The sequence below is a fragment of the Sciurus carolinensis genome, chromosome 4, assembly GCF_902686445.1.
Source record: "Sciurus carolinensis chromosome 4, mSciCar1.2, whole genome shotgun sequence".
NCBI lineage: Eukaryota > Metazoa > Chordata > Mammalia > Rodentia > Sciuridae > Sciurus > Sciurus carolinensis.
In genome coordinates this window covers 74093664-74120488 of record NC_062216.1, presented here as the reverse complement: position 1 = coordinate 74120488, position 26825 = coordinate 74093664, and the positions used below count along the sequence as shown (strand labels likewise).

Genomic DNA, 26825 nt, shown 5'->3' with positions numbered 1-26825 from the left:
ATGTGCTTCAGTGTGATTTTAACATACATGCATAATGTGTGCACAGAGGCTAACTAAACATGTTGCAAATTTTCTCTGAGTCTGAGAAACTCTTTCCTTCCTGCCTTATTCAATATATCCTTTCTTATTATTATACTACAACCAGGCAATATATTCTTTTTCCTGGCTTCCTTAACTCTTGTGAAAGTAGTTTGGTGCATGAATATCTAATCAAATTGATGTGTCTGTGGGGAGACAATCATTAGAAAGTCTTTGTATCATTTTGATCCACCTTGTTGGTACTGATTTTTTTTTTTTTTGTTCCTTCTTGTCCTAGTTTTGGAAAATTATGTCTTTCTACAAATGTATTTGTTCATTTAAATTGTCTAATAGATTAGCATAGAATGGATTACAAGATTTTCTTATCATCCTGTTGGTAAATGTGTGAAATAGAGTGATGTCCTCTCTTTATGATGCTAATAATTTGTGTCTTCTCTGTTTTTTTACTTGATCAGTCCAACTAGGTATTTCTTAGTTTCATTGCTATTTCTGAAGAACCAATTTTCAATTTCATTGTTTTCTTTATTTTTATATTGTAATTACTTTAATTCCTACTTTTTCATTTTTTTCTTATTACTTTGGTATTTGATTTATTCTTCTTATTCTAGCTTCCGATTTTCAAGGTTCTATCAGTGGTTTTAAACATTTTTTCCAATGTAAACACTTGTGACTTTAAGTGTCCCTCTATGCAATCCTTTAGATGCACCTAACAAATATTTATATGCTACACATTCATTATAATTCAGTTCAAAATGTTTCCTTGTTTATTAAGTAACTTACATTTGATTAAAAGTGAATTATTTAACTTTCAAATACATGGGGATTTTCCAGATACCCTTTTGTTATTGATTTTTAATTTAAATTAATCTGAATAGAGATAATTTATTCTATATTACATTAATCCTTTTAAATTTCTCAAGAATTGGTTCATAATTTGAAATATAGTTTTCTTGAATAGTTCATATGCAATTGGAAAGTATGTAAATTATGTCATAATTCAGTTTGGAAATATTGCCACAATAATATTGTATGATAATATAATAATAATTATATATGTCCATATTATAGTAATATAATATAATATATATAACTTTTATTGTATAAGGAATATCTTTTAGATAAAGCACTTTAAGCAAAATACTTAATAAAAACTTAGCAAAAGTATGAGAAACTTATACCCTATAAATCATATATAACACTGTGAAAGCTATCCAAGTTATACACAGAAGCATCTGACTTTTCTACAATCCCACAGTGCTTGGGATTTGAACCTGGGCCTTGCACATGCAAGGCAAGCACTCTTTGAGATGGGCTATATCGTCAGCACAGCATCCCACTTTTATGGATTAGAAATGACATGATTAAGATGACATTACAACTCAATTGTTGAATCCACCAAGTCTTTATCAAAATTCTGGCTGACTTTTTTGAAGAAATCGATCATCTGATTCTAAAATTCATATGCAATAGAAGGACCATGAAATATTCAAAAGAATTTCAATGCTAACTACAAAGTTACAGTAATAAAAACAATATGGTACAGGCATAAGATAGACATGTATATCAATGTAATAAAAAGTGAATTCTTAAATAAATCTTTATACTTATGGTGAACTGATATTCAAAATTGTTCCCAAGACTAATCAATGAGAAGAGTCTCTTCAATAAATGGTTCTTGGGCAACTGAACATTCACATGAAAAAATCATATATGAAGCTGGACTTTATCTATCATCATGTACAAAAATGTATTTAATATGATTAAAAGTTCTAGATTAAAGCTAAAAATATAATCCTCTTAGAAGAAAACATAAGAATAAATCTTTGTGGCTTTTAGTTAGGCATGGCCTTCTTACCTGTGACTCCAAACTACAAGCAACTAAAGGAAAACATTTACTTGTACTTCAAGTGTCTTCATCAAGAAAGTGAAAAGACAATCCACAGAATATAACAAAATATTTACGAGTCATAGTATTTAGTAAGCAATCATATCTAGAATACATAAAAATTTGATAGAATATATGAGTTGATCAAATCTATGAATTTGATTGAAAATGCATCTAGAATATGTAAGAACTCTCATAATAAAAAAAGAGCTTTAACAATTCAATAATCCAAACCAAACACAAATAATGCAATTTTAAATGGTCAATGTCAACTACTCAGGGAAGGAATTCTGACATTTCCAGTATTCTTTTGTACATCATATTGTAAAATTCAAAAACAAGGTGAACCCTAATAGGACACACGTAATAACTTGAGACTACTGACTAGACTATTTTCTATTTGGTTCTATATCTTGTCATTCAAGCCTATTAATCCTCTGATAATTATCATTTTGGTAGGAAACCAGACCCAGGTGCTGCCCTGGTGCAATGATTCAGTGTCTGAACCAGCAGGTTATGCAGTAGAGTGCTGTCAAGTACTAAGTTGATAAGGTCCCAAAAGTCCAGAAAAAACCCTTCTCATTCCCTGTATAAAAGCATGCAATGACATGATCCTCTCTCAGAAAACCTGCAGCTCCGCCTGGTCAATGGGAATGTTCACTGTGTCGGGAGAGTGGAGATCCTTCACCAGGGTTCCTGGGGAAGAATCTGTGATGACAACTGGGACATGAGCAATTTCCACGTGGTGTGCAGACATCTGGGTTGTGGAGTGACCCTCCATCCTAAGCACTTCAGGCATGGATCAAGGTGCTTTTGGCCGAATAACCTGAACTGCACAGGAGATGAGTCCCACTTGTGGAAGTGCCCTTCCTGGGGCTGGGAGCAGCAGAACCACAACAGCAGGTAGGATATTGTAGGAGTCTTCTGCTCAGGTACTGCCATTGTATTGTCCAGTGTCTGGAGATTGAAAAGTTCTAGAAAAGAAGGTTCTGATTTCTGTGGAAATAGAGGTGAATGGGCTAGAAAGGACTCAGAGATCTATCTTATAAACCAAGACTGCTCAGTTTCTGATTGTGATGAGCTTTACTTACTTTCTTTGCATGAGTTTCAACTCGTTTTTCCTTCTCTAGTTGTCTGTCTTGAAAATAAAATTTAATTTAATATCATATTAAATAAAATTAAACTTTTAATTTCTTTTTTTAAATTGCTTATAATTCAAAACATCTGAAAATCAAAACATATATTCCCTTAGAGACAGTGAGCCTGTCAGAAGGCAGGATTAGAATGAGGTTGAACTTTTCTCAGTTGAAGTGTTTCCATATGTATAGCCTGAGACACTGTTTTGTACTAGGCTAGTAGGTATTAGGCACAGAGGATCACTAAACAAATCATAGAGGAAAGTATAGATTATTACAAAGTCTTTTGCAAATTCAGAGAAAAGAATACATAGCTTTTGGTGAGACAGATGAGAGAACTACATATGAAAAGCTCTGAGTTGTGGATTCTCCTTTCATCTGTACTATCATTGATTCTATCCATATTTTTTTCAACACATCTTTATAAACTTAAATTGGAAGGGAAACTCAGTCATATGTTGGCAAGTTAATGTGGGGTTCAATAAAATGTCATTGTGCATGTATTTTGGTAAAAGATGACATAGTTTCTACCTGCTAAATTTGGTGATAGAAATGCATTTGGGATTATTTGATAAGAATGGGAGGGTGAATACAAGTAGAATTTTGGAGGTATAAGATGTTTATTACCAGAGTTTGGCAATGAAAGCTGATAAGAGCACCTAAGGATCTCTGAGCAGTACTGAAGACCCGTTGTAATTTGGAGAGTTTCCAGTGTATTTTTGTGTGAATTCTGCATGACTAGTTTTAGGAAAAGAGAAGAACGAGTTGTATGAGTTACTCAAGTTTGAGGTATTAAGCAGGTTAGTTTGTTGGAATAAAGGGTCCTGTAAAGAAATATCATTAAAACTATTGCATAGATAGAAGTGAGGATATTGTCATGGGCCCTGAGAGTTGGTTGAATGCAGATAAGTCACAGCTATGGGTTGGAAGAAGAAGGCAACCTTACACGGAAAAAATAATAATGGTATCACCTTGATAAAACATGTTGAAAAACAGCCTTGTCATCCTCGCTCTCCAGTTTACCTGGGTAAAATTGAGTCCTAATGCTCAGTCATGAGAAGGGGTATGGAAAGACATTTCCTATGGCCAAAAGAGCCCTATACAGAGCCAAAATGTGGAAAATTGAAGATCTCCCAGGCTCAGGCATAGGTACAGAGGAGCAATTTCCTCGTCTGGCCCATGAGATTCTCTTATGACTCAGGCTGATGTCTTTTTTGCGAGTGGGTTAAGTATAAGAATTGGAGGACATCAGTTCGAGAGGAGAGTACAAGAGATGCACCAGTAAGATTTACATGTGATATATAACTAACATTGAGCCAAGAAGGAGGAAATGTGCAGTAAACTGTCATTGGGAAGAAAAAAAAAACAAGGATGTAAGAGGATAGGTCAGGATTCCAACCATATTCCCTTAATTTGTAACTTTGTAGAAATCACTGAACCTACACAGTATCCTCCATCTCTACCAAGAAATAAGGAAATACTGCTTTACAATCCTCATTATTATTTACAGCTTAATGATCTTTAATCTTAGCACTGAAAGAAGTTGTTATCAGAAGACTTTTAGAATATTGGAGATGTAATACACTAAAAGATGGTTCTTTGAAGCAAAAGTGAAACTGGGAGTGGTTTTATGCTACAAAATCAAAGGGACATAGTACTTTCTTTGCTTAGAAATAAAACAGCCCCACAACCTGACGGTGAACCAAGCATCTTTCTGTCACTACACAAGTAACCACCAAAGACATCTTTTGCTGTCCTGTGCCAAACACATATCTCCTGTCATTTATAGGCCCAATATTCCAAGTCCCCTAGGCCACTAAGAGTCATATTTTGCATGGTCTGAACGTGGGTGCTTTCTTCTTTGACTGAAGCATTGACAAGTCTCTTTTCTTTTTTTCTAATTTATGATACAAAACACTGAGTATAATTCTCTATGGTGCAAGATAGATTTCAAAATTTGTGGATTTTGTTTCTTTTAATATTCACTATCTTGGTTCTACAGTATTTTCATAGAAGTACATTAAGTATGTTAATTCTAAACACAATAATCATTGGTAAAATTGCTACTTCATAGACCTTTCAAAAAATGCAATGGCTGCTACAGTTTGGATCTTTAAAGAGTCCCAAAAGGACTTTATGGTAAAGGCTTCATCTCCAACATGGCTCTGTTGGGAGGTGATAGAGCCCTTAGGAGTTGGGGACTAGTAGGAAGCCACTAAGTCATTAGGGGGCTGCTCTTGATAGAGATTGTAGAATCTTGGCCTCCTCTTAACACTCTCTTCCAGGCCACGAGGATGAGAAATTTGTTGTGCCCTTTTCTTCTGCCATGAGATGCTATGTCACCCAAAACAATTGGGTCAACAAAACACTAAGTGAAACTTCTAAAATTGTGAGTGGAATTAAATCTTTTCATTTTATACGTTGATTATCTCGTGTTTCTGTGAGATATAAAATTTCATTTTTCAAGTCAAATAAAAAAATGGTCTTGCTAAATCATTAGCCAGTGAAAAGATTTCTGTTATATCACAGAAACGAAGGACTTTAGTCAATATGAAAATGTGGAGTGATGTTAGATGACATGCTGAATTTCTTAGGTTATTAGGAAAGTACACAAATGCATTTTCTTTATAATAATTGGATATTATATATATATATATATATGTTTTATCTCTATGCATTATGAATGATTATGTGTATTTGTTTAACCACTGAAAAATTTATTTTAGAGCACTATAAAAAGTAGTGATCACATACTATTGTTTTTAAAACCAATTCTTAAATATCAACTATATAGAAATATATATGTCCTAGTGACTTAAGGTGTTAAGTTTTAAATACTAACTTCCTAAATGTATATGTATTTTTAGTCTATATTTATATTCTGCCTGCAATCCACTTTCATAAAAACTTAATTCTTTTTAATACTTTTAAAATCTGATGCGGCCAGCTTCCCCTTTCCATTTCCCTCCTTACCACATTCTTTTAGAATCCCTCTTATCATTCCAAGCTTTCTGAGGAATCTCCATACTGCTTTCCAGAGTGGTTGCACTAATTTGCAACCTCACCAGCAATGTATGAGTGTACCTTTTTCCCCACATCCTCGCCAACACCTACTGTTGCTTGTGTTCTTGATAATAGCCATTCTAATTGGGGTGAGATGGAATCTTAGGGTAGTTTTGGTTTGCATTTCTCTTATTACTAGAAATGTTGAACATTTTTTCATATATCTGAATTGATGAATGGATAAAGAAACTGTGGCATACATATACAATGGAATATTACTCCGCCATAAAGAATGATAAAATTATGTCATTTGCAGGCAACTGGATGAAATTGGAGAATATCATGCTAAGTGAGATTAAGCCAATCTCAAAAAACCAAAGGACGAATGATCTTGCTGATAAGCGGATGATGACATATAATGGGGGGCGGGAGGGGTTAGCGTTAGGGTTAGGATTAGATTTAGGGTTAGGATTAGGGAGGGGGGCAAGAATGGAGGAAGGAAGGACTGTATGGTGGGAAAAGAGGGATGGGTGGGGTGGGGGGGAAGGTGAAAAAATGGCAGAATGAATTAAACAACATTGTCCTGTGTAAATCTATGATTACACAAATGGTATGCCTTTACTCCATGTACAGAGAATCAAAATGTATCCCATTTGTTTACAACAACAACAAAAAAAGAAATGTTAAAAAAAAAGAATCCCTCTTATCCCAGTGCAATAATTATTGCTGCTTGATTTTGAACTCCATTTATAAGAAATATTTTCCATCATTTTACCTCAACTTGTGGGTGTCTTTACCTATGATGAGTCTTGTAAACAGCATATATGTGGACCATGTTTTTTAATCCATTCATCTAATTTCTTTATTTTAATTGGGGGAATAGAACCCATTTACATTCAGTGTTATTATGAATATGTGTTTGTGGTTTCCTGCCATTTTGACTTGTTTAACCATATTTAAATCTGTCTTGATTTTCATTTAGTTGGTTGCTTTTGTTGAGAATCTTTGGGGAGCTTTTGGGTTTGTTTTGGGGTTCCTCTGTATGCAGTTTCCCTTTGGGAATTCTTTTTAGTGCTGCCTTATTGGTCATGAATTCTAGTTTATTCTTGTCATGGAAAGTTTTTATTTCCCAATTGATTTTGAAATTGATCTTTGCTAAAAATAGCAATCATGGCTGGCAATTGTTTTCTTTTAGAGTTTGAAATATCTCATTCCTGCCCCTCCTCTATTTTAGGGTTTCAATTGAGAATTTAGAAGTGAGTCTAGCTGGTTTGCCTCTAAATGTGATCTGACTTTTCTCTTGCAGCATTTAATATTCTTTCCCTCATTTCTATATCTAGACATTTTGATTATGATGTATCTTGGAGAGGGTCTGTTTTGAGCTTGTCTATTTGGGTCCTATATGTCTTCTATATGTGGATGTCTACTTCACATCTGTTATGGGAAATTTTTTTGCGATTCCCTCATTGAAAATATTCAGAATGCCTCTAGCCTGTACCTCCTCTATCTCAGTGACTTTCAGGTTTGTTCTCTTAATTCTCTCCCACATTTCTTGTTTATTCAGATGATAGTCTTTTTTATTTTCTGCACACCGAATATTTAAGTTCATATACTCCATCTTCAAAGCCTGAAGTGCTATCTTCCAAATCTGAAGTTCCATTTTCTGTGAAATCTAATCTGTTGGTGATATTTTAAAGTATTTTTATTTGATTCATTGTTCTTTCATTTCCAAGAGTTCTGATTGTTTTATTTTCAATATCTTTTTTCTTTATTAAAATGGTCTTTCATCTCCTGTATTTATGCTCTTAATTCATACCTTAGATCTTCTTTTAGTTCACTGAACATTTTAATAATCAGATTTTTACAGTATTTTCTGGAATTTCATCTACTTCTATGTCTGTGACATCGTTTGGGGGGACACTGTGAATTTTGAGGAGAGATTTATTTGCCTGTTTCCTCATGTTTTCAGTGGTTTTAGCCTTGTGCATAAGTTAAGATGTATTATTCTTATTCTTTTATAGGCATGTCTTTTCATGTATAGTTACCGTTACCTTTTTTTGTTTTGGGTCTTCTCTCCATTTTTTATATATGAGTAGAGGTCTGGGACCTGAGGTGACACTCATTGTTCCCTCTTGGGAACTGTAATTGTTTTGGAATTTTTGTCTCCCCAATTCTATTTGTTGAAGTATTGTTGAAGCTTAGATTGAACTATAGTGTGTTGGGGATAAGATTTGCTGTTAATTTGATGAGTTTTGATTATTGCTCAGCCCTATAGTCTATTCTGTGAACCTGAAGTTTCCCGTTTACTTTCCAGCTCCTCTTAGAGAAAAGGGAGAGCAAGGAATAGTGCTAAAGATAGCAACAAATGTACAGCCTTAAAATAAATGGCTGGTGACTACTCTGACATCTGTTAACACTAATGGTCACCTATGTAAGAATGGCAGGTTCAGCATTTAACATTGGTAGCAACAATAGAAAACTGTGACATAAGATTAGGCAGTAAGCGGCAGGTGTCAACAATGTCATTCACTGTTTAATGACAGTAATAACATGAATGGAGTAGGAATTACATAAACTACATAGTTATACTACATAGTGGGATTATAGTTTCATAAGTGAGGAGAAAATAGGGTAGTAAAGCAAAGGAAAGTTTGAAACATTTTAAAAAGGTAAACAGTGATAGGTAGCAGATGTCACCAGTAAAAAAGGAAGAATAAAAAGTTAAATAATAAAAAAAAAGAGAGAGAGAGAGAGGGAATAGTAATATTTGGCTATTAGTGAGTGAAGAGAATTAAGAAGTAGCAAGCAGAGGGACAAAAACAAATATCAGATCAAAACAACTCAAACCCATTCATTTGTATAATTATACTCCACCTAAGTCAAATCAAGAGTAGATCATAAATAGGTTAAGAAGAAAACAATTAAAATGAATGTAAAGTTATATAAATATTTATATATTTTTGAACCAATTTACACAGTTAGGACTCACAAACACACACATACACACACACACAAATACACATTTCACAGAATGGAAAAAAGTAAAAAATAATAAAATTATATTTGCAAAATTTTTTAAAAGTGAAAATTTTTAAAAAGTGAGAGTAACAGAAAAATGATTTTAAATAATTTTAAAAGAGAAATAAAAGGCTTATTTTTGGAGGTTTCAAGATGGCGGACTAGAGGGCGGCTGCATTTCATGTTGCTCCAGGATGCAGGATTCAAAAGAGGAGACAGTGAGAGACTTGGGACCAACTCAAAGCCGCCGGGTGAGTCTCTCCTGTTGGGGAGGCGTCCGAGATGGGGTGGTAGCCCTGGAATGCAGGGAACTTTGTGAAGTACAGTTGCCCGGCGAGACGCCCCTCCCCCTACTACAGCAGTAAACACAGACCACTGGGAACATCGTAGAGGTGGCTGCTCAGCACAGCGCTTGGACTTGGAGCAACCACTGGGGCTCCGGGCGGCTACCTGAGGAGGAGCTGCGTGGCAAGGTGTTTGGACTCAGAGCGATCCCTTCTGAACACTAGACCGAGGGTTGCCCGGAGGAAGAGGAGAAGCCCGGCGGGTCGCTTGGTCTAGGAGTGACTACATCAGAGCTACAGGCAGTTGCCAGAGGAGGAGGCGAGTGGTGAGTTGTTTGGACTCAAAGCGACCCCTCCTGAACACCGGTGGCCTGCCTGGAGGAGGAGCACAGTGGGTCGCTTGGTCTCTAAGCCACCGCTCCTGAACACCCGGGGGATACCCCGAGGAGGAGGAGGAACAGGGTGGGTCACTTGGACTCGGAGTGACTGCCTAGGGCTACGGGCAGTTGGAGGGAGGAGGAGACGTGAAGTGAGTTGCTTGGACTCCTAGTGACTGCGTCGAAACACCGGACAGCTGTCCGGAGGAAGAGGTGTGTGGCGGGTCTCTGGGTCTCGGAGTTATTATACGGGGCTCCGGGTGGCGGCTCACAGGAGGGGCCAAATACCCAGGTGAATAGGTGCAGAGCAGGGTCCCAGGACCGAGGCAGCTTCTTGGTGGAAGAGCCGCAGAGAGACACGCCTGGGGGCTGAGTGAAGTTTCCAGGACTCAGGCAGATTCTCTGAGGAGAAGCAGCCTAAGGAGATTTGTCTGCGAAGGGTGAGGCTCCCAGGCCCAGGAGCTAGGTCTGGGCCCCTGGGAACGTTGCAGAGGAAGACAGCCCAGCCCAGGCGGTAGTTGTAGATTGAGGGGAACCTCTAGGAGGGGAACTGACCAGCAAGTCCTCCCCATCGGGTGAGTCTTCCCCGCCAGGTGGTGTTTTCCCACAAGGACAGTAAAACCAGAGACACAGGCACAAACAGGCCTTGCCTCAGCCCGCAGCCTAGTTCCCCTTTGGATGACCATTGGTCAACAAGTGGAGGTACCTCTGCCCACTATCAGGGAATATACCCCACCTGAGGGTCACCAACCCTAGAGAGGCAGCTTCCTTGTGGAGCACCGCATAATCAACTTCCTCTAAGACTTCAGGCTACTGAAGGATAAGAGGGGATATACTAGCAATCTTCAGGGACATTATAAGTCAATAGAGAAAATCTGCAATATTTTAATGACCCACTGATTCCTGAACAATATGAGAAAACAAGGGAAGAAAATGTCCCCCAAAAATCTAGATGTTACATCAATAAAATTCAACAACAGCATGGCAGAAGAAATGACAGAAAGGGAGTTCAGAATGTACATAATTAAAATGATCAGGGAAGCAAACAATGCGATGAAAGGGCAAATGCAGGCTTTGAATGATCACACCAATCGACAGTTAAAAGAGTAAATACAGGAAGCAAAAGATCATTTCAATAAAGAGTTAGAGATATTGAAAAAAAACCAAACAGAAATCCTTGAAATGAAGGAAACAATAAACCAAATTAAGAACTCCATAGAAAGCATAACCAATAGGATAGAACACCTGGAAGACAGAACCTCAGATATTGAAGACAAAATATTTAACCTTGAAAACAAACTTGAACAAACAGAGAAGATGGTAAGAAATCATGAACAGAATCTCCAAGAACTATGGGATATCATGAAAAGGTCAAATTAGAGATTTATTGGGATTGAGGATGGCTTAGAGAAACAAACCAAAGGAATGAAAAATCTATTCAATGAAATAATACCAGAAAATTTCCCTAATCTGAAGAATGAAATGGAAAATCAAGTTCAAGAGGCTTACAGGATCCAAATACACAAAATTACAACAGACCCACACCAAGGCACATTATAATGAAAATACCCAACATACAAAATAAAGACAAAATTTTAAAGGCTGTGAGAGAAAAGAAACAAATTACATTCAGGGAGAAACCAATACGGATATCAGCAGATTTTTCAATCCAGACTCTAAAAGCTAGAAGGGCCTGGAACAACATTTTTCAAGCTCTGAAAGAAAATGGATGCCAACCAAGAATCTTATACCCAGCAAAACTTACCTTCAAATTCGATGATGAAATAAAATCATTCCATGATAAACAAAAGCTAAAAGAATTTACAAAAAGAAAGCCAGCATTACAGAACATTCTCAGCAAAATATTCCATGAGGAAGAGATAAAAAACAAAGAAGCAAATCAGCAAAGGGAGGAATTATCCTAAAGGAACTGTCAAGTAAAGGAGGAACCAAGTTGTGTCAAAAATAAATAAATAAATAAAATTAAAAAAATGAACAAAATGACTGGGAATACAAATCATATCTCAATAATAACCCTGAATGTTAATGGCCTGGATTCATCAATCAAAAGACATAGACTGGCAGATTGCATTAAAAAGAAAGATGCAACAATATGTTGCCTGCAAGAGACTCACCTCATAGAAAGAGATACCCATAGACTAAAGGTGAAAGGATGGGAAAAACATACTGTGCACATGGACTCAGCAAAAAAGCTGGAGTATCCATCCTCATTTCAGATAATGTGGACTTCAAGCCAAAGTTAGTCAGAAGGGATAAAGAAGGACATTTCATACTGCTTAAGGGAAGCATAAATCAGCAAGATATAACAATCATAAACATCTATGCCCCAAACAGTGGCTCATCCATGTATGTCAAACAAATCCTTCTCAATTTTAGAAACCAAATAGACCATAACACAATAATACTAGGTGATTTTAACATGCCTCTCTCCCCACTGGACAGATCTTCCAAACAAAAATTGAACAAAGAAACCATAGATCTCAATAACACAATCAATAATTTAGACTTAACAGACATTTATAGAATATACCATCCAACCAAGAGCGAATACACTTTCTTCTCAGCAGCACATGGATCCTTCTCTAAAATAGACCATATATTATGCCACAAAGCTACTGTTAGCAAATACAAGAAGATAGAGACACTACCTTGTATTCTATCAGATCATAATGGATTGAAGTTAGAAATAAATGAAAGAGTAAAAACAGAAACTATTCCAACACCTGGAGATTAAACAATATGCTATATATGATGAATGGATAACAGAAGATATTAGGAAGGAAACTAAAAAATTCTTAGAGGTAAATGAGAACAAAGAAACATCATATCAAAATCTCTGGGACACTATGAAAGCAGTACTTAGAGGAAAATTTATTTCATGGAGCGCATTCACTAAAAGAAGTAAAACTCAACAAATAAACGACCTGACACTACAGCTCAAAGCCCTAGAAAAAGAAGAACAGACCAACACCAAAAGTAGTAGAAGACAGGAAATAGTTAAACTCAGAGCTGAAATCAACGAAATTGAAACAAAAGAAACAATACAAAAAATTGACAAAATAAATAGTTGGTTCTTCGAAAAATAAACAAAATTGATAAACCTTTAGCCACACTAACAAAGAGAAGACGAGAGAAAACCCAAATCACTAAAATTCAGAATGAACAAGGAAATATCACAACAGACTCGACTGAAATACAAAACATAATTAGAAGCTATTTTGAAAATCTATACTCCAAAAAAATAGAAAGTTTCGAAGACATCAACAGGTTTCTAGAGACATATGAATTGCCTAACCTGAACGAGGAGGACATATACAATTTAAATAGACCAATTTCAAGTAATAGAAGAAGTCATCAAAAGCCTACCAACAAAGAAAAGTCCAGGACCAGATGGGTTCTCAGTCGAGTTCTACAAAACCTTTAAAGAAGAGCTCATTCCAATACTTCTCAAAGTATTCCATGAAATAGAAGAGGAGGGAACTCTCCCAAACTCATTCTATGAAGCCAATATCACCCTGATATCTAAACCAGACAGAGACACATCGAGGAAAGAAAATTTCAGACCAATATCCTCACTGATCATCGACACAAAAATTCTCAACAAAATTTTAGCAAATCGCCTACAAAAATGTATGAAAAATATAGTGCACCATGATCAAGTGGGTTTCATCCCAGGGATGCAAGGTTGGTTCAACATCAGGAAATCAATAAATGCAATTCACCATATCAATAGACTTAAAGTCAAGAATCACATGATTATTTCGATAGATGCAGAAGAAGCATTTGATAAAATACAGCACCCCTTCATGCTCAAAACACTAGAAAAAATAGGGATAGTGGGAACATTTCTTAATATTGTAAAGGCCATCTATGCTAAGCCCATGGCTAATATCATTCTAAATGGTGACAAACTGAAAGCATTCCCCCTAAAAACTGGAACAAGGCAGGGATGCCCTCTTTCACCACTTCTTTTCAATATCGTCCTTGAAACTCTAGCCAGAGCAATTAGACAGACCAAAGAAATTAAAGGGATACGAATAGGAAAAGAAGAACTCAAACTATCCCTGCTGATGATATGATTATATACTTAAAGGAACCAGGAAATTCCACCAGAAAACTTTTAGATCTCATAAGTGAATTCAGTAAAGTAGCAGGATATAAAATCAATGCACATAAATCTAAGGCATTTTTATATATAAGTGATGAATCTTCAGAAAGAGCAACTAGGAAAACTACCCCATTCACAATAGCATTGAAAAAAATAAAATACTTGGGAATCAATCTCTCAAAAGAGGTGAAAGACCTCTACAATGAGAACTACAGAACACTAAAGAAAGAAATTAAAGAAAGCATTAGAAGATGGAAAGATCTCCCATGTTCTTGGATAGGAAGAATTAATATTGTCAAAATGGCCATACTACCAAAAGTGCTATACAGATTCAATGCAATTCCAATTAAAATCCCAATGATGTACCTTACAGAAATAGAGCAAGCAATTATGAAATTCATCTGGAAGAATAAAAAACCCAGAATAGCTAAAGCAATCCTTAGTAGAAAGAGTGAAGCAGTGGGTATCGCAATACCCGATCTTCAACTCTACTACAAAGCAATAGTAACAAAAACGGCATGGTATTGGTACCAAAATAGAAAGGTGGATCAATGGTACAGAATAGAGGACATGGACACAAACCCAAATAAATACAATTTTCTCATACTAGACAAAGGGGCCAAAAATATGCAATGGAGAAAAGATAGTCTCTTCAACAAATGGTGCTGGGAGAATTGGGAATCCATATGCAACAGAATGAAACTAAACCCATATCTCTCACCATGCATGAAACTAAACTCAAAATGGATTAAGGACCTCGGAATCAGACCAGAGACCTTGCATCTTATAGAAGAAAATTAGGTTAGAGCTTCAACATGTTGGCTTAGGACCAGAGTTCCTCAACAGGACTCCCATAGCACAAGAAATAAAAGCAAGAATCAATAACTGGGATAGATTCAAACTAAAAAGCTTTCTCTCAGCAAAGGAAACTATGAGCAGTGCGAAGAAAGAGCCTAAGAGTGGGAGAAAATCTTTGCCAATCATACATCAGATAGAGCACTAATCTCCAGAATCTATAAAGGACTCAAAAAGCTCTACACCAAGAATGCAATAATCCAGTTGTCAAATGGGCAAAGGAAATGAATAGACACTTCATGGAAGAAGATCTACAAGCAATCAACAAACATATGGAAAAATGTTCAACATCTCTAGTAATAAGAGAAATGCAAATCAAAACCACCCTAAGATTCCATCTCACCCCAATTAGAATGGTGATAATCAAGAATACAAGAACATCAGGTGTTGGCGAGGATGTGGGGAGAAAGGTACACTCATACGTTGCTGGTGGGGCTGCAAATTAGTGCAGCCACTCTGGAAAGCAGTGTGGAGATTCCTTAGAAATCTTGGAATGGAACCACCATTTGACCCAGCTATCCCTCTCCTTGGTCTATACCCAAGGGACTTAAAATCAGCATATTACAGAGATACAGCCACATCAATGTTCATAGCTGCTCAATTCACAATAGCCAGATTGTGGAACCAATCTAGATGCCCTTCAATTGATGAATGGATAAAGAAACTGTGGTATATGCATACAATGGAATATTACTCAGCCATAAAGAATGATAAAATTATGTCATTTGCAGGCAAATGGATGAAATTGGAGAACATCATGCTAAGTGAGATAAGCCAATCTCTAAAAACCAAAGGACGAATGATATTGCTAATAAGTGGATGATGACACATAATGGGGGGTGGGAGGGGTTAGTGTTAGGGTTAGAGTTATGGTTAGGGAGGGGGGCAAGAATGGAGGAAGGAAGGACTGTATAGAGGGAAAAGAGGGGTGGGAGGGGTGGGGAGGAAGGGAAAAAATAACAGAATGAATCAAACAACATTACCTTATGTAAATTTATGATTACACAAATGGTATGCCTTTATGCCATGTACAAACAGAGAAACAACATGTATCCCATTTGTTTACAATAAAAAAAAGGCTTATTTTCACTGAGATTTTCATAACAATTTGCAGGGATGGATTTTCATCAGAACTATTTATTTTAGAGCTCTGCACCCATTGGGTCAAGGGCTGGAGGCTGATAAGTCTAATGTCCTTGTGTTCCTCACCTAGCTGCCAGTCATGTGGCTAGGAGCCAAGAGTGGGAGTAGTAGATCTCAGCTTCCTATCTTCCATTGTAGGGTGGGATGGACTTGGGAGTGCTGATAAACTGTATTCCTGTAAAGGGTGTGGTACGGTTCTAAACTGGAAGTTCCTGTAGTTGGAGTTTAGTCTTGGCTGAACTTTGGAACTCTGCCAGTGGGTATTTGAGATTTGATCCATACGCTCTGTTGATGGGGAGATGCTGGTCTCTACTGGATGTCTCGTTCTCAGGGACCTCAAAAATATGTCATTTCTAGGGTATAAGGACTAAACTTCCATAGGTTTCACATTCACCACTGTGAATATGAGTTACTGAGTAACAGCCCTTCTGTCCAGATGCTGCTGTGTGGCTGTTATTAGCATGCTCCCTATAGCTCTTATGGGGCACCAGCAATAAAGAGAGCTTTCTCTCCTTGATTTCTGGAGCCTGTATGTTCCAGGCACAATTTTCTTCCCACCTATTTCAGTCACTCTGTTTCAGGAACACTCTGGGTATCATAATAGCAACCTCTGGGTTCTCTGGCAATCTTCCTTTTTGAGTTCTGATCTTTTATCCCTGCTCACTGCTTCAGAGTACTTACAAAAGGTTCCCATGTGCCAGTGACTTCAGTTCCCACCAAACTACCTGCCCATGGTTGGGGTGATTTCGCTTGGTTTTCACTCAACCACTTCCCCCACTGACTCTGGGTCCATTAAGATTAGCCTCCTTCTTTATTCCACAGGTTTCCCCAGGACAATTTTTAAATTTTTTTTTAAACCACCATGGTTTCCTCTCTCTCTGCCTGTGTTTCAGACTCCCCTCCGCAGTCATGGCTGCAGCCACTACCAGTCAAGTTGGTGCTTCTCTGACATATTATTTCTTATATTATGTTCGAAGTTTTAGACTCTGTGTCTCTAGGGTTTCTTGTGCTGTTTAGTTGGTGAGTACCCATACTTATCAACCTTACTGAGTAGCAGTCCTCCCAATTTTTAAATCTGTTCTTAAGGAATTGATGGGAAGTAAATTTTCCTTTAATCTCATTGCTCTTTATTGATCTATTTAGATTTTCTGTATCATAATGACTCAATTTTGGTAGGATGTATGTGTTTAGGAATTTGCTTACTTGTACATTTCTCAATTATTTGGAACATTGCTTTTCAAAATATTTTCTAGGGATCATCTGAATGTCAGTGCTGTCTGCTGTCTGTTTCAATATCACCTTTTCCATCTCTAATTATATATGCTTGAGTTTTCCCACTCTTTCTTTTGGCTAATTTTTCTAAGGCTATGCCAATTTTATTTATCTTTTTAAAGAACAAACTGTTTCATTGATTCTTTGTATTGTTCCTGTTTTGTTTTACTCATGTATTTCTGTTCTGATCTTTATTATTTCTTTCCTTGTATCCAATTTAGATTTCATTTGGTCTTGTTTTTCTAGGACCTTGATGTGGAATATTAGGTTATTTATTTAAGATCTATTTTTAATATACTCATTTAGAGTTAAAAACTATCTTTTCATACTGCTTTCACTATATCCCTCAAGTTCTGATATTTTGTGTTTCCAGTTTTGATTCTAGGAACTTTTTAAATTCAGGCTCTGATATTTTTGATGTCCTATTGTTCATTCAAAAGTGTATTGTTCAATATGTAGTTTTTTATGTAGTTTCTTTTGCTGTTGATTTCCATTTTCATTATATTATAGTTCATTAAAATGCCAAAAATATGAGGGTCTTCTTAGTATTTACTCTTCTCTTCATGATATGCCCTGGGATGTAGGTGTCCTCTTTAGTGTTGACAGTAATTCCTAGGACTTTGTCGGTCATTTCTCTGTGACTTCCTTGGCTGGTAATTGTGGGTTTTGATACTCCATGCATCAGAACATAAGGGGCATTCTTTTTCTGTAGGTTTTACATGAATGGGATTCTTCTGGTAGTTGAGGCAAGTTGTGGCAGATATAGTCTATAGGGCAACTGCTCTTTGCTTACTCTTCTAATATTTACTTCAATGTTTGGTCTGAGGAGTTATGGCAGCAACCTGTGCTGAAGTCCAAGATATTTTTTGCACAATTAAATAATTTTTCTCTGGTGTTCCTAAACTGGAGAATGTCCAGGAGCAGGAATTATGCCTACTTGGGGTATCACCTGTGGACTTTTCCCTTTTTATTGAGTTGAAATATCCACGGAGGCTTGATCAGGGCCAGGTCATGGTTACAGTAAGGTGCAACTTTTCTCAACTTGCTGAATGTATAACCAATTGTCAAAGCACACACACAACACGTTGGAGGTTCTTGGCTTGATCACCAGCAGCAGTAGCAACATAAAAATAAACCAGCTGTAGAAATCAATTACACTCAACAACAACTAAAATAACAGTAACAATAGATAAGGGGAAGAGAAAATATAGAATGAACTAAAATGTCAAAAATAAATGAAAGAAAAATTAATTCAAACAGAAGATTGCAGGTGGAAAATGCAAAGGGAGGAAGAAACAAACAAACAAAAAAATGGGGGGTGTTGAGTGACTCAGTGGTGGAGTGCTCCCCTGGCGTTGTTGAGGCCCTGGGTTCAATCTCCAACACCATAAAAAAGAAAGGGTGGGGAGGGGAGAGATGAGAAAGAAAAAAGAAAAGAAAAGAAAAATATCCATTTAAAAATTTTAAAGTAATTGAATAAAAAATATAAGATATAAAATTTTTTAAATGTCATGAAAATTACTCCCAGCTGCAGTGTTTTCTTTGGAAATCACTCTTTCCAGGTCATCTAACATTTGAATCACCAGATATATGAAGGTTAGTAGGCAGCAAAGGAAACCAATTGTAGTTCCTCTCTCTTTCCACAAACTGGGCTGGGATTGGGAGCAATACGTTGACTGCACCATTCCCCCACTTATTTCCTGCCAAGGAGATTAAGGGAATGTTAACAAGACAGGCCACAATCACACTGGAGGAGTTCCTTTGTAAACATGGAGGCACAACAAAAGTCAAGATCTCACCAACTCTTCCTTCAGCGTTTGTGGACCAAACTACTGGTAGACATACACTTGCTCCAAAGGCCTCTAGTTGTTCATGGAGGCAATCCAAATGTCCCAGTCATGGTGAATCCCTGAAATGTCTGTGGAAAATGGTGTAAGCAATCAAACCACTGAGTTCCACAAAGGAGAGGTAACATGGGAATTCTGTGAATTGCCAGACCTTCTCTCTGAACTCTCAGACCTGGTCCCTATGTGCAATCACATGCGACTGGAATTGCTCTTCTTCACAAAGGCTGGGACCACTTAGCAATGAGACCTCCAGATCATTCCCTGCCACTCAAGCCTCTCAGCTTGTTAGTGACAGACACTCTCCCTGTCTGAGACTAATTTCATCCACCCAGTCACTCTGGTGGGTGACCGAGGAACCTCAAATTGTGATTACTCTGTATTATCTAAACCCCAGAGCAGTTTAATCCCTAACAATGGTGACTTCTTAAGAGAGCTCAGAGCTTGCTGAACACTGTGATGAATTTGTTCCCTAAAGCTCCCTTGTGCAGGAGGAGTCCCCCTCAGAACAATTCCCTGAACTTGATCTATAGCTTGTAAGAACCATGTGTTTCTCCCACAGGTAAGACTGCTGTCTGCTGACACCACATGGGTAGTCTGAGCTCTCCAGCCTCCCTTATGTTTGCAGGTTGCCTCCCTTACCGAGACAGCTGGAGTTCAAGTTTTAAACTGCATATACTTTTCTCTGGGCTGCCTTTCTGCTTCTCCCTGTCATTTAGATTCCTCACAACTTCTTAATTAGTTCCCAAAGTTCCTTTCTTTCTCTTCTCAGAATATAGTTTCCCTTTTTCCCCTTCTCTTTTCACTCATAGGGTCATAACAAAGATACTTTCTTTTTGCTATTTACTCTTCTCCAAAAACTCCTATTTTTGAATAATTAAAACTCCTTAAAGGAAGTCTAAGCACAGATTCAATTTATTTGGGGCAGGGGAGTAACATTCTATGATTCCTAGTAGAGTTGAGCATCACCTTTTTGGGGAGGTTACTCAATCTCCCTAAAGTGGGTCAAGTTTTGACATGACATATCCGATCTGAATTCTGAAGCCTAGAGTCATTAGTGAAATGTTTCGAGGCAAACCATGGTTCATTCATTTTTCAGTCTTAATGACCAAAAATTATGGTTATGATTTCCTCTGGATTCATGGCTATCATCTAATAGGCCATTGGCACTCAAGTGTGTGTGCTTTATACAAAATCAACACAGATGTTGGCCCATTACATTTAGACTTTTAGAAATCATTCAGAAAAAGACGCTTTTAAGTACTCAAGGTAGAAAACCTGACCTTTCTAGAATTGTCTTGTCACCTCCCTTGCAGAACTCTAACAAAAACAGGATCAACTCTGGTAGGAACTACTAGTAATTCCTACCTCACATCACTAACTAGATTATGTTGAGTTTAATTCCATTTTATGGTTTTTTTAAATGCAATTATTTTTCCACTTGTTTTGGTAGGAATAGAGACTGAGTTACTGCCCTAGTTTAGTGACTCCACATCTTACCCAGAAAGTTCTGCACTCTGAAATTGCATGCTCAACTGGGGGGAGGGAGCACCATGGGATAAGAAAACTCACTCTGTAAATAAAACCACTGACATGATTCTTTCTCCTCAGAGACCCCACAGCTCCGCCTGGTGGACGGGGACAGTCGCTGTGCAGGCAGAGTGGAGATCCTTCACCAGCATTCCTGGGGAACTGTCTGTCATCACAGGTGGGACCTGAGGGAGGTCCATGTGGTGTGCAGACAGCTGGGCTGTGGAGTGGCCCTTAATGCCGTTTGCTGTGCACAGTTTGGGATGGGATCAGGACCCATTTGGTTGGACGAGCTGAAATGCACAGGAAAGGAAGACCAAGTGTGGAAGTGCCGTTCTCTGGGCTGGGGACAGCATAACTGTAATCACTACTGGGACGCAGGTGTCATCTGCTCAGGTATGGATACTGCATTATCCCCTGGGTTGAAGAATGAAAAGTTTGAAAGAACTGAATGCCTGATCCCTGGGGTAACAGGAGATGAATGAGCCAGAGAAAGTTGAAAGGTCCTTTCATAGAATCTGAGTGCTCAAAGTAACTGCAGATGATGGGATTAATTTATTTCCTTCTTGTATGTCTCAAACACTGTCCTTTTCTTTCTCAGTAGTCTCATTGGACAAGACAGGTTTTTTTGTAAGATCATTCCACATAAAATTGATCCTTATAATTTTGTTTCTATAATTTAGTATTTATAGGAAATTTGAATTACTTCACACCTTTTGCAACCATTTTCAAAAGACAGACAAGAATTTATAGTATTTATAGGAAATTTGAATTACTTCACTCCTTTTGCAACCCTTTTCAAAAACAGACAAGAATGACGCTTGCCTTTTTCGGTTGAATTTAGTGTTTTTATGTGCATAGCCACATACTTTTGCACTGGTTTAGTAGCTGTATGTGCACAGGGGGTGGAATTAAACATATCACAGGGGAATCTGAGAATTTCTACAAAGTTGCAAATCTCCTTTCCAGGTTCAGACATCAGAATTCTTAGTTCTTTGGCAGGAATGGCCAGAGAACTGTGAGTGAAATGCTCTGAATCACAGGTTTTCCTTCCATCATTAATACAGTAGATTCTCTCTCTACATTTCTTTTTTTTTCCTCATCATTTGAACTTGTATTTTATGGTACAGGTATTTAAATTTTTATCAAGTCTATTAGCATTGTTATTTATAAACTCATTCTGAAAATTTACACATGAATTAGAAAAGATAGATGTCATCAAGTATCCCTTTTTAAATTAAAAACTTTTGTTATGTTTTTATCTAAAAGGAAACCAGGTTTACTGAAGGTAAATAAAACACAGAAAAAAATTAATAATAAAATTCCTTCATCATTAATTCCCATATGTTACTAGTGTTACGAACTTATATTGTATCCTTACAGATTTTATTCCTTAAAATTTTTTCCTGGCATTTCAGTTTTTTTAAGGAAATAACAAATTTTATTTGTGGACATAGGCCGGATATATTGAAAATTTTATGGCATTTGTGTATTTTTTTTTGGTATGGATTTAATTTGAAAGACATATAACATGAAAAACAGCTCCATAATTTTTTTTGTTTGACACTTTCCAAAAAAATAAACTTCTTGATGACATAAACTTAGAGAACCCTGAATTCTTCATAGTGAACTACATCTTTTTTTTTTATTTTTACAGACTGCATTTTGGTTCATTGTATACAAATGGGTTACAACTTTTAATTTCTATGGTTGTACACGATGTAGATTCATACCATTCATATAATCATACATGTGCATTGGGAAATGATTTCTGTCTCATTCCACAATCTTTCATACCCCTGCACCCTCCTCCCTCTCATTTCCCTCTACATAATCTAAAGTTCTTCCATTCTTCTCTTACTCCCTATCCCCTTACCCCCATTATGTATCATCATCCACTTTTCAGAGAAAACATTCAGTGTTTGTTTTTAGGGCTTGGCTTATTTCACTTAGCATAATATTCTCCAATTCCATCCATTTACCTGCAAATGCCATAATTTGATTTTTCCTCATGGTTGAGTAATATTCCATTGTGTATATATCACAGATTCTTTATCCATTCATCTGTTGAAGGGAGTCTAGGTTGGTTCCACTATCTAGCTATTGTGAATTGAGCTACTATAAACATTGATTTGGCTGCATTACTGAAAAATGATAATTTTAAGTCCTTTAGTTATAAACTGGGTCAAAAGGTGGTTCCATTCCAAGTTTTTTGAGGAATCTCCATACTGCTTGCTTTCCAGAGTGACTGCACCAATTTGCAACTCCACCAGCAATGTACAAGTGTACCTTTTTCCCCACATCCATGTCAACACCTATTATTGCTTGTGTTCTTAATAATAGTCATTCTAATTGGAGTAAGATGAAATCTTAGAGTTGTTTTAATTTGCATTTCTCTAAGTACTAGAGGTGTTGAACACATTTTCATATATTTATTAATCACCCATATTTCTTCTTCTGTAAAGTGTTGATCCAGTTCCTTGGCCCATTTATTGATTAGGTTCTTTGTATTTTTGGTGTAAAGTTTTTTAAGTTCTTTATAAATTTTGGAGATTAGTGCTGTATCTGAAGTGCATCTGGAAAAGATTTTCTCCTACTCTGTAGACTCTCTTTACACATTATTGATTGTATCCTTTGCTGAGAAAAAGCTTTTTGTTTGAATCCATCCCATTCATTGATTCTTACTTTGATTCTTGAGCTTTGGGAGTTTTGTTAAGGAAGTCTGGTCCTAAGCCTACATGATGACGATTCAGGTCAACTTTTTCTTGTATTTGGTGCAGAGTCTCTGGTCTAATTCCTAAGTCCTTGACTCATTTTTGAGTTGAGTTTTGTGCAGGGTGAGAGATAGAGGTTTAATTTCATTTTACTACATATGGATTTCCAGTTTTCCCAGCACCATTTGTTGAGGCTATATTTTCTCCATTGTATGTTTTTGGTTCCTTTGTCTAGTATGAGATAACTGTATTTATGCATGTTTGTCTCTGTGTTTTCTATTCTGTACCATTGGTCTGCCTGTCTATCTTGGTGCCAATACCATGCTATTTTTGTTACTATTGCTCTGTAGTATAATTTAAGGTCTAGTATTGTGATACCTCCTGCTTCACTATTCCTGCTCAGGATCGCATTGGGTATTTGAGGTTTCTTATTCTTCCAGATACATTTCTTTTTCAAAGCAACATCTGTAAAAACTCATGCTAGCAAGATGAACTTAGACCTGTGCTGGCAGATCAATTTGGAAGCCATAAATATTAATGCATATTTATTATAGTAAGAAATTATGTAGTTTAAAACTCAGATCAAGGTGGTTATTCAGTTATCCCCCACAAATACACCACATTAACAGTATTCACACACCAGACTGACCTGTTAAGAGACAATGAACCTGGTGAGTGCCTGCTTGTACTATGATAAAGAACAGACACATTGAAAGAGGAAGGAACCCAATTAGAATGGTGATTATCAAGAACACAAGCAACAATAGGTGTTGGCAAGGATGTGGGGAAAAAGGAACACTCATACATTGCTGGTGGGGTTGCAAATTAGTGCAGCCACTCTGGAAAGCAGTATGGAGATTCTTCAGAAAGCTTGGAATGGAACTACCATTTGACCCAGCTATCCCACTCCTTGGCCTATACCCAAAGGACTTAAAATCAGCATACTACAGAGATACAGCCACATCAATGTTCATTGCTGCTCAATTCACCATAGCCAGATTGTGGAACCAACCTAGATGCCCTTCAGTTGATGAATGGATAAAGAAACTGTGGCATATATATACAATGGAATATTACTCCGCAATGAAGAATGATAAAATTATGGCATTTGCAGGCAAATGGATGAAATTGGAGAATATCATGCTAAGTGAGATAAGCCAATCTCAAAAAACTAAAGGACAAATGATCTCGCTGATAAGCGGATGAGGACATATAATGGGGGGTGGGAGGGGTTAGCATTAGGGTTAGGGTTAGGTTTAGGGTTAGGGATAAGGAGTGTGGTAAGAATGAAGGAAAGAAGGACTGTATAGAGGGAAAAGAGGGGTGGGAGGGGTGGGGGGAAGGGAAAAAATGAATCAAACATCATTGCCCTATGTTAATTTATGATTACACAAATGGTATACCTTGATTCCATGTACAATTAGAGAAACAACATGTATCCCATTTGTATACAATAATAAAAAAAAAAAAAAAAGAGGAAGGAAGATAAGAGTTCCCCTTTCCCCAACCTCAAGCAGCCCAGCATGAAGAGAGATGCATCCTTCTTGGACAAGGGAAAGTGAATTAAGCCCAGAACTTAGACTTGAAACCCAGGACGAGGTGTGCCACAGGGAAACCTGGTGCTTGGCAGAGCCCAACAACTCTATTCCTATGCCAGTAACCTCAGACTGAGACCACGGAATTGTGTTTAGTTGGGCAGCAAAGATACTTTCTGTACCACCACTTGTCCAATCTCTAGCAGAAGAGGGGAAACCAACACTCTCTAACGATCAGGGGAACAGAGCAGGCACAGGACTTTGTCTTACAGCTCAGTGCCAGGTCCACCATGATTATGCACAGCACTGAGCAGGAATTATAGGCCTCAAATGTAGAACAGAGATAATAGAGCAAGACCTGTGTGCTGGTGGGACAGACTCAAGAAGAGCCTGCATCACCTGTGGCTGGTTACAAGGAGTCTTGGATCTTGAGTCCACCTCAGCAGTAGGCAGCTCAGAGCATTGAGGGGCTTGGTCCCTCCTCAGTCCTCTGTTGCCTTGGCAGGCTGTGTCTTCAGGGTGTGGTATAGCACTGCAGCACTGGTGACCACAGGACGATCCACCTCATTCCTCCTTGAAGCCAGGCAGCACAATATGGAGACAGCTAAGTCTCTGTTTGAGGGTGAAAAGTTAGTTGGGCGGTTGTGACTGGAAGCCTCAGGTTTTTATCTCTATATATTATAATACAGCTCTCAAAGATGAAAGATGAAGACTTTCAGGCATCAACAGAAAAAAAAAAAAAAAAAAAAAGAAATAACACATAAGGATGTCCCAGTTCACCTAATGACAGACTTCTCAATGGTAAACATATAGGCCAGAACTGAGTGCCATGAGATTTTCATAGATGTGAAGAAAAACCTGCCAATCAAGAATACTGAACCCAGCAAATCTATCCTTTAGAAATAAAAGAGGTTCAAAGTTATTATCAGATATCCTGCTCAAAAAAAAAAAAAAAAGTCACCATATGATACAGCAATTGGATGACTGATCGTATATCCAAAGGAAAGGAAATCTGTATAAGGAAGAGCCATCTGTACTCCCATGTTTATGTCATTACAATTCATAATAGCTACAAAATGGAAATACTAAGTGTCCATTAGCTAATAAATGGATAAATGAAATGAAGTGTATTTATACATTCTTTTTTCATAAAAAGAAATGGGATCCTTTCATTTTCTACAGCATGCATGGACCTGGAGATTATTAGGTTAAGTAGAAGAAGTCAGACAAAGAAAGACAAGCACCTTATAATCTCACTCATATGTCCAATCTGAAAGAACTGACCTTTGAGAAGTTGAGAGTGGAATTGTAGTTACCATGATTGGAGAGTATAATAGATAGGACTCAATCGTGACAGACTAATCAATGAAAAATAGGTTTTACTTCTATAGGAGCAAGAAGTTCTGGTGCAAAATTGCACAGTAGGGTCACTATAGAAATCAATAATGAACTACATTTTAAAAAGTCAGAAGAAAACATATCAGAAGTTTTTGCCAAAAATAAATGAAAAGTTTTTGAGGAGAAAAAGATAACACAATGTATATATGCATCAATGCATCAATTTCCCCCATTAATATGTACAATCTTTATGTTTTTTTAAGTACCAGTTAAAATAAATTTAATTGAAATGAAAAAAGGAAAAATGTTACAGGTGACATGAATTAGGGAAAAAGATCGTATAGTTTATATCTCATGGATTCAATGATACAGGAGAAGTGCATTGCAAGGTAAATTTGATAACAATGGAAACAAGAGGAAATGGAATTTTTTGAAGAAGATTGAGGAAGCTTATAGTACCTGGGGGAAGCAAAAAAGGTTGACAAAGAGCTCATGAGGATTATCTGAGCAGCACTTAAGACGGTGGGTTTAGGGTGGGGAAATCTGTGTACATTTGTGTGGATTCTGTACACCCTTGCTGCACGTACACACACAAAAATGAGTTGCAAGAGTGACTCTGAGTTAGATATTGAGAAGGTCAGAATGGGGGAAGAATAGGTCCAATGGATGACACTTTTTTAAGAAACTTGAAACTTGACCAAAGAAGAAATGTATCTATGTAGC

The 26825-nt window shown here is 37.2% G+C and overlaps 1 protein-coding gene across 1 annotated transcript in view; it reads left to right on the top strand.

The window, feature by feature from the left end:
• The first annotated feature begins 2766 nt into the window (after nt 1-2766).
• The window catches only part of LOC124982758 (antigen WC1.1-like), a 111067-nt gene continuing 87008 nt past the window's right edge, over nt 2767-26825 (top strand). Inside the window, 2 exon segments of the mRNA XM_047549694.1 lie at nt 2767-2827; nt 20597-20911. Of these exon segments, the coding sequence (XP_047405650.1) occupies nt 2767-2827; nt 20597-20911 (376 nt within the window).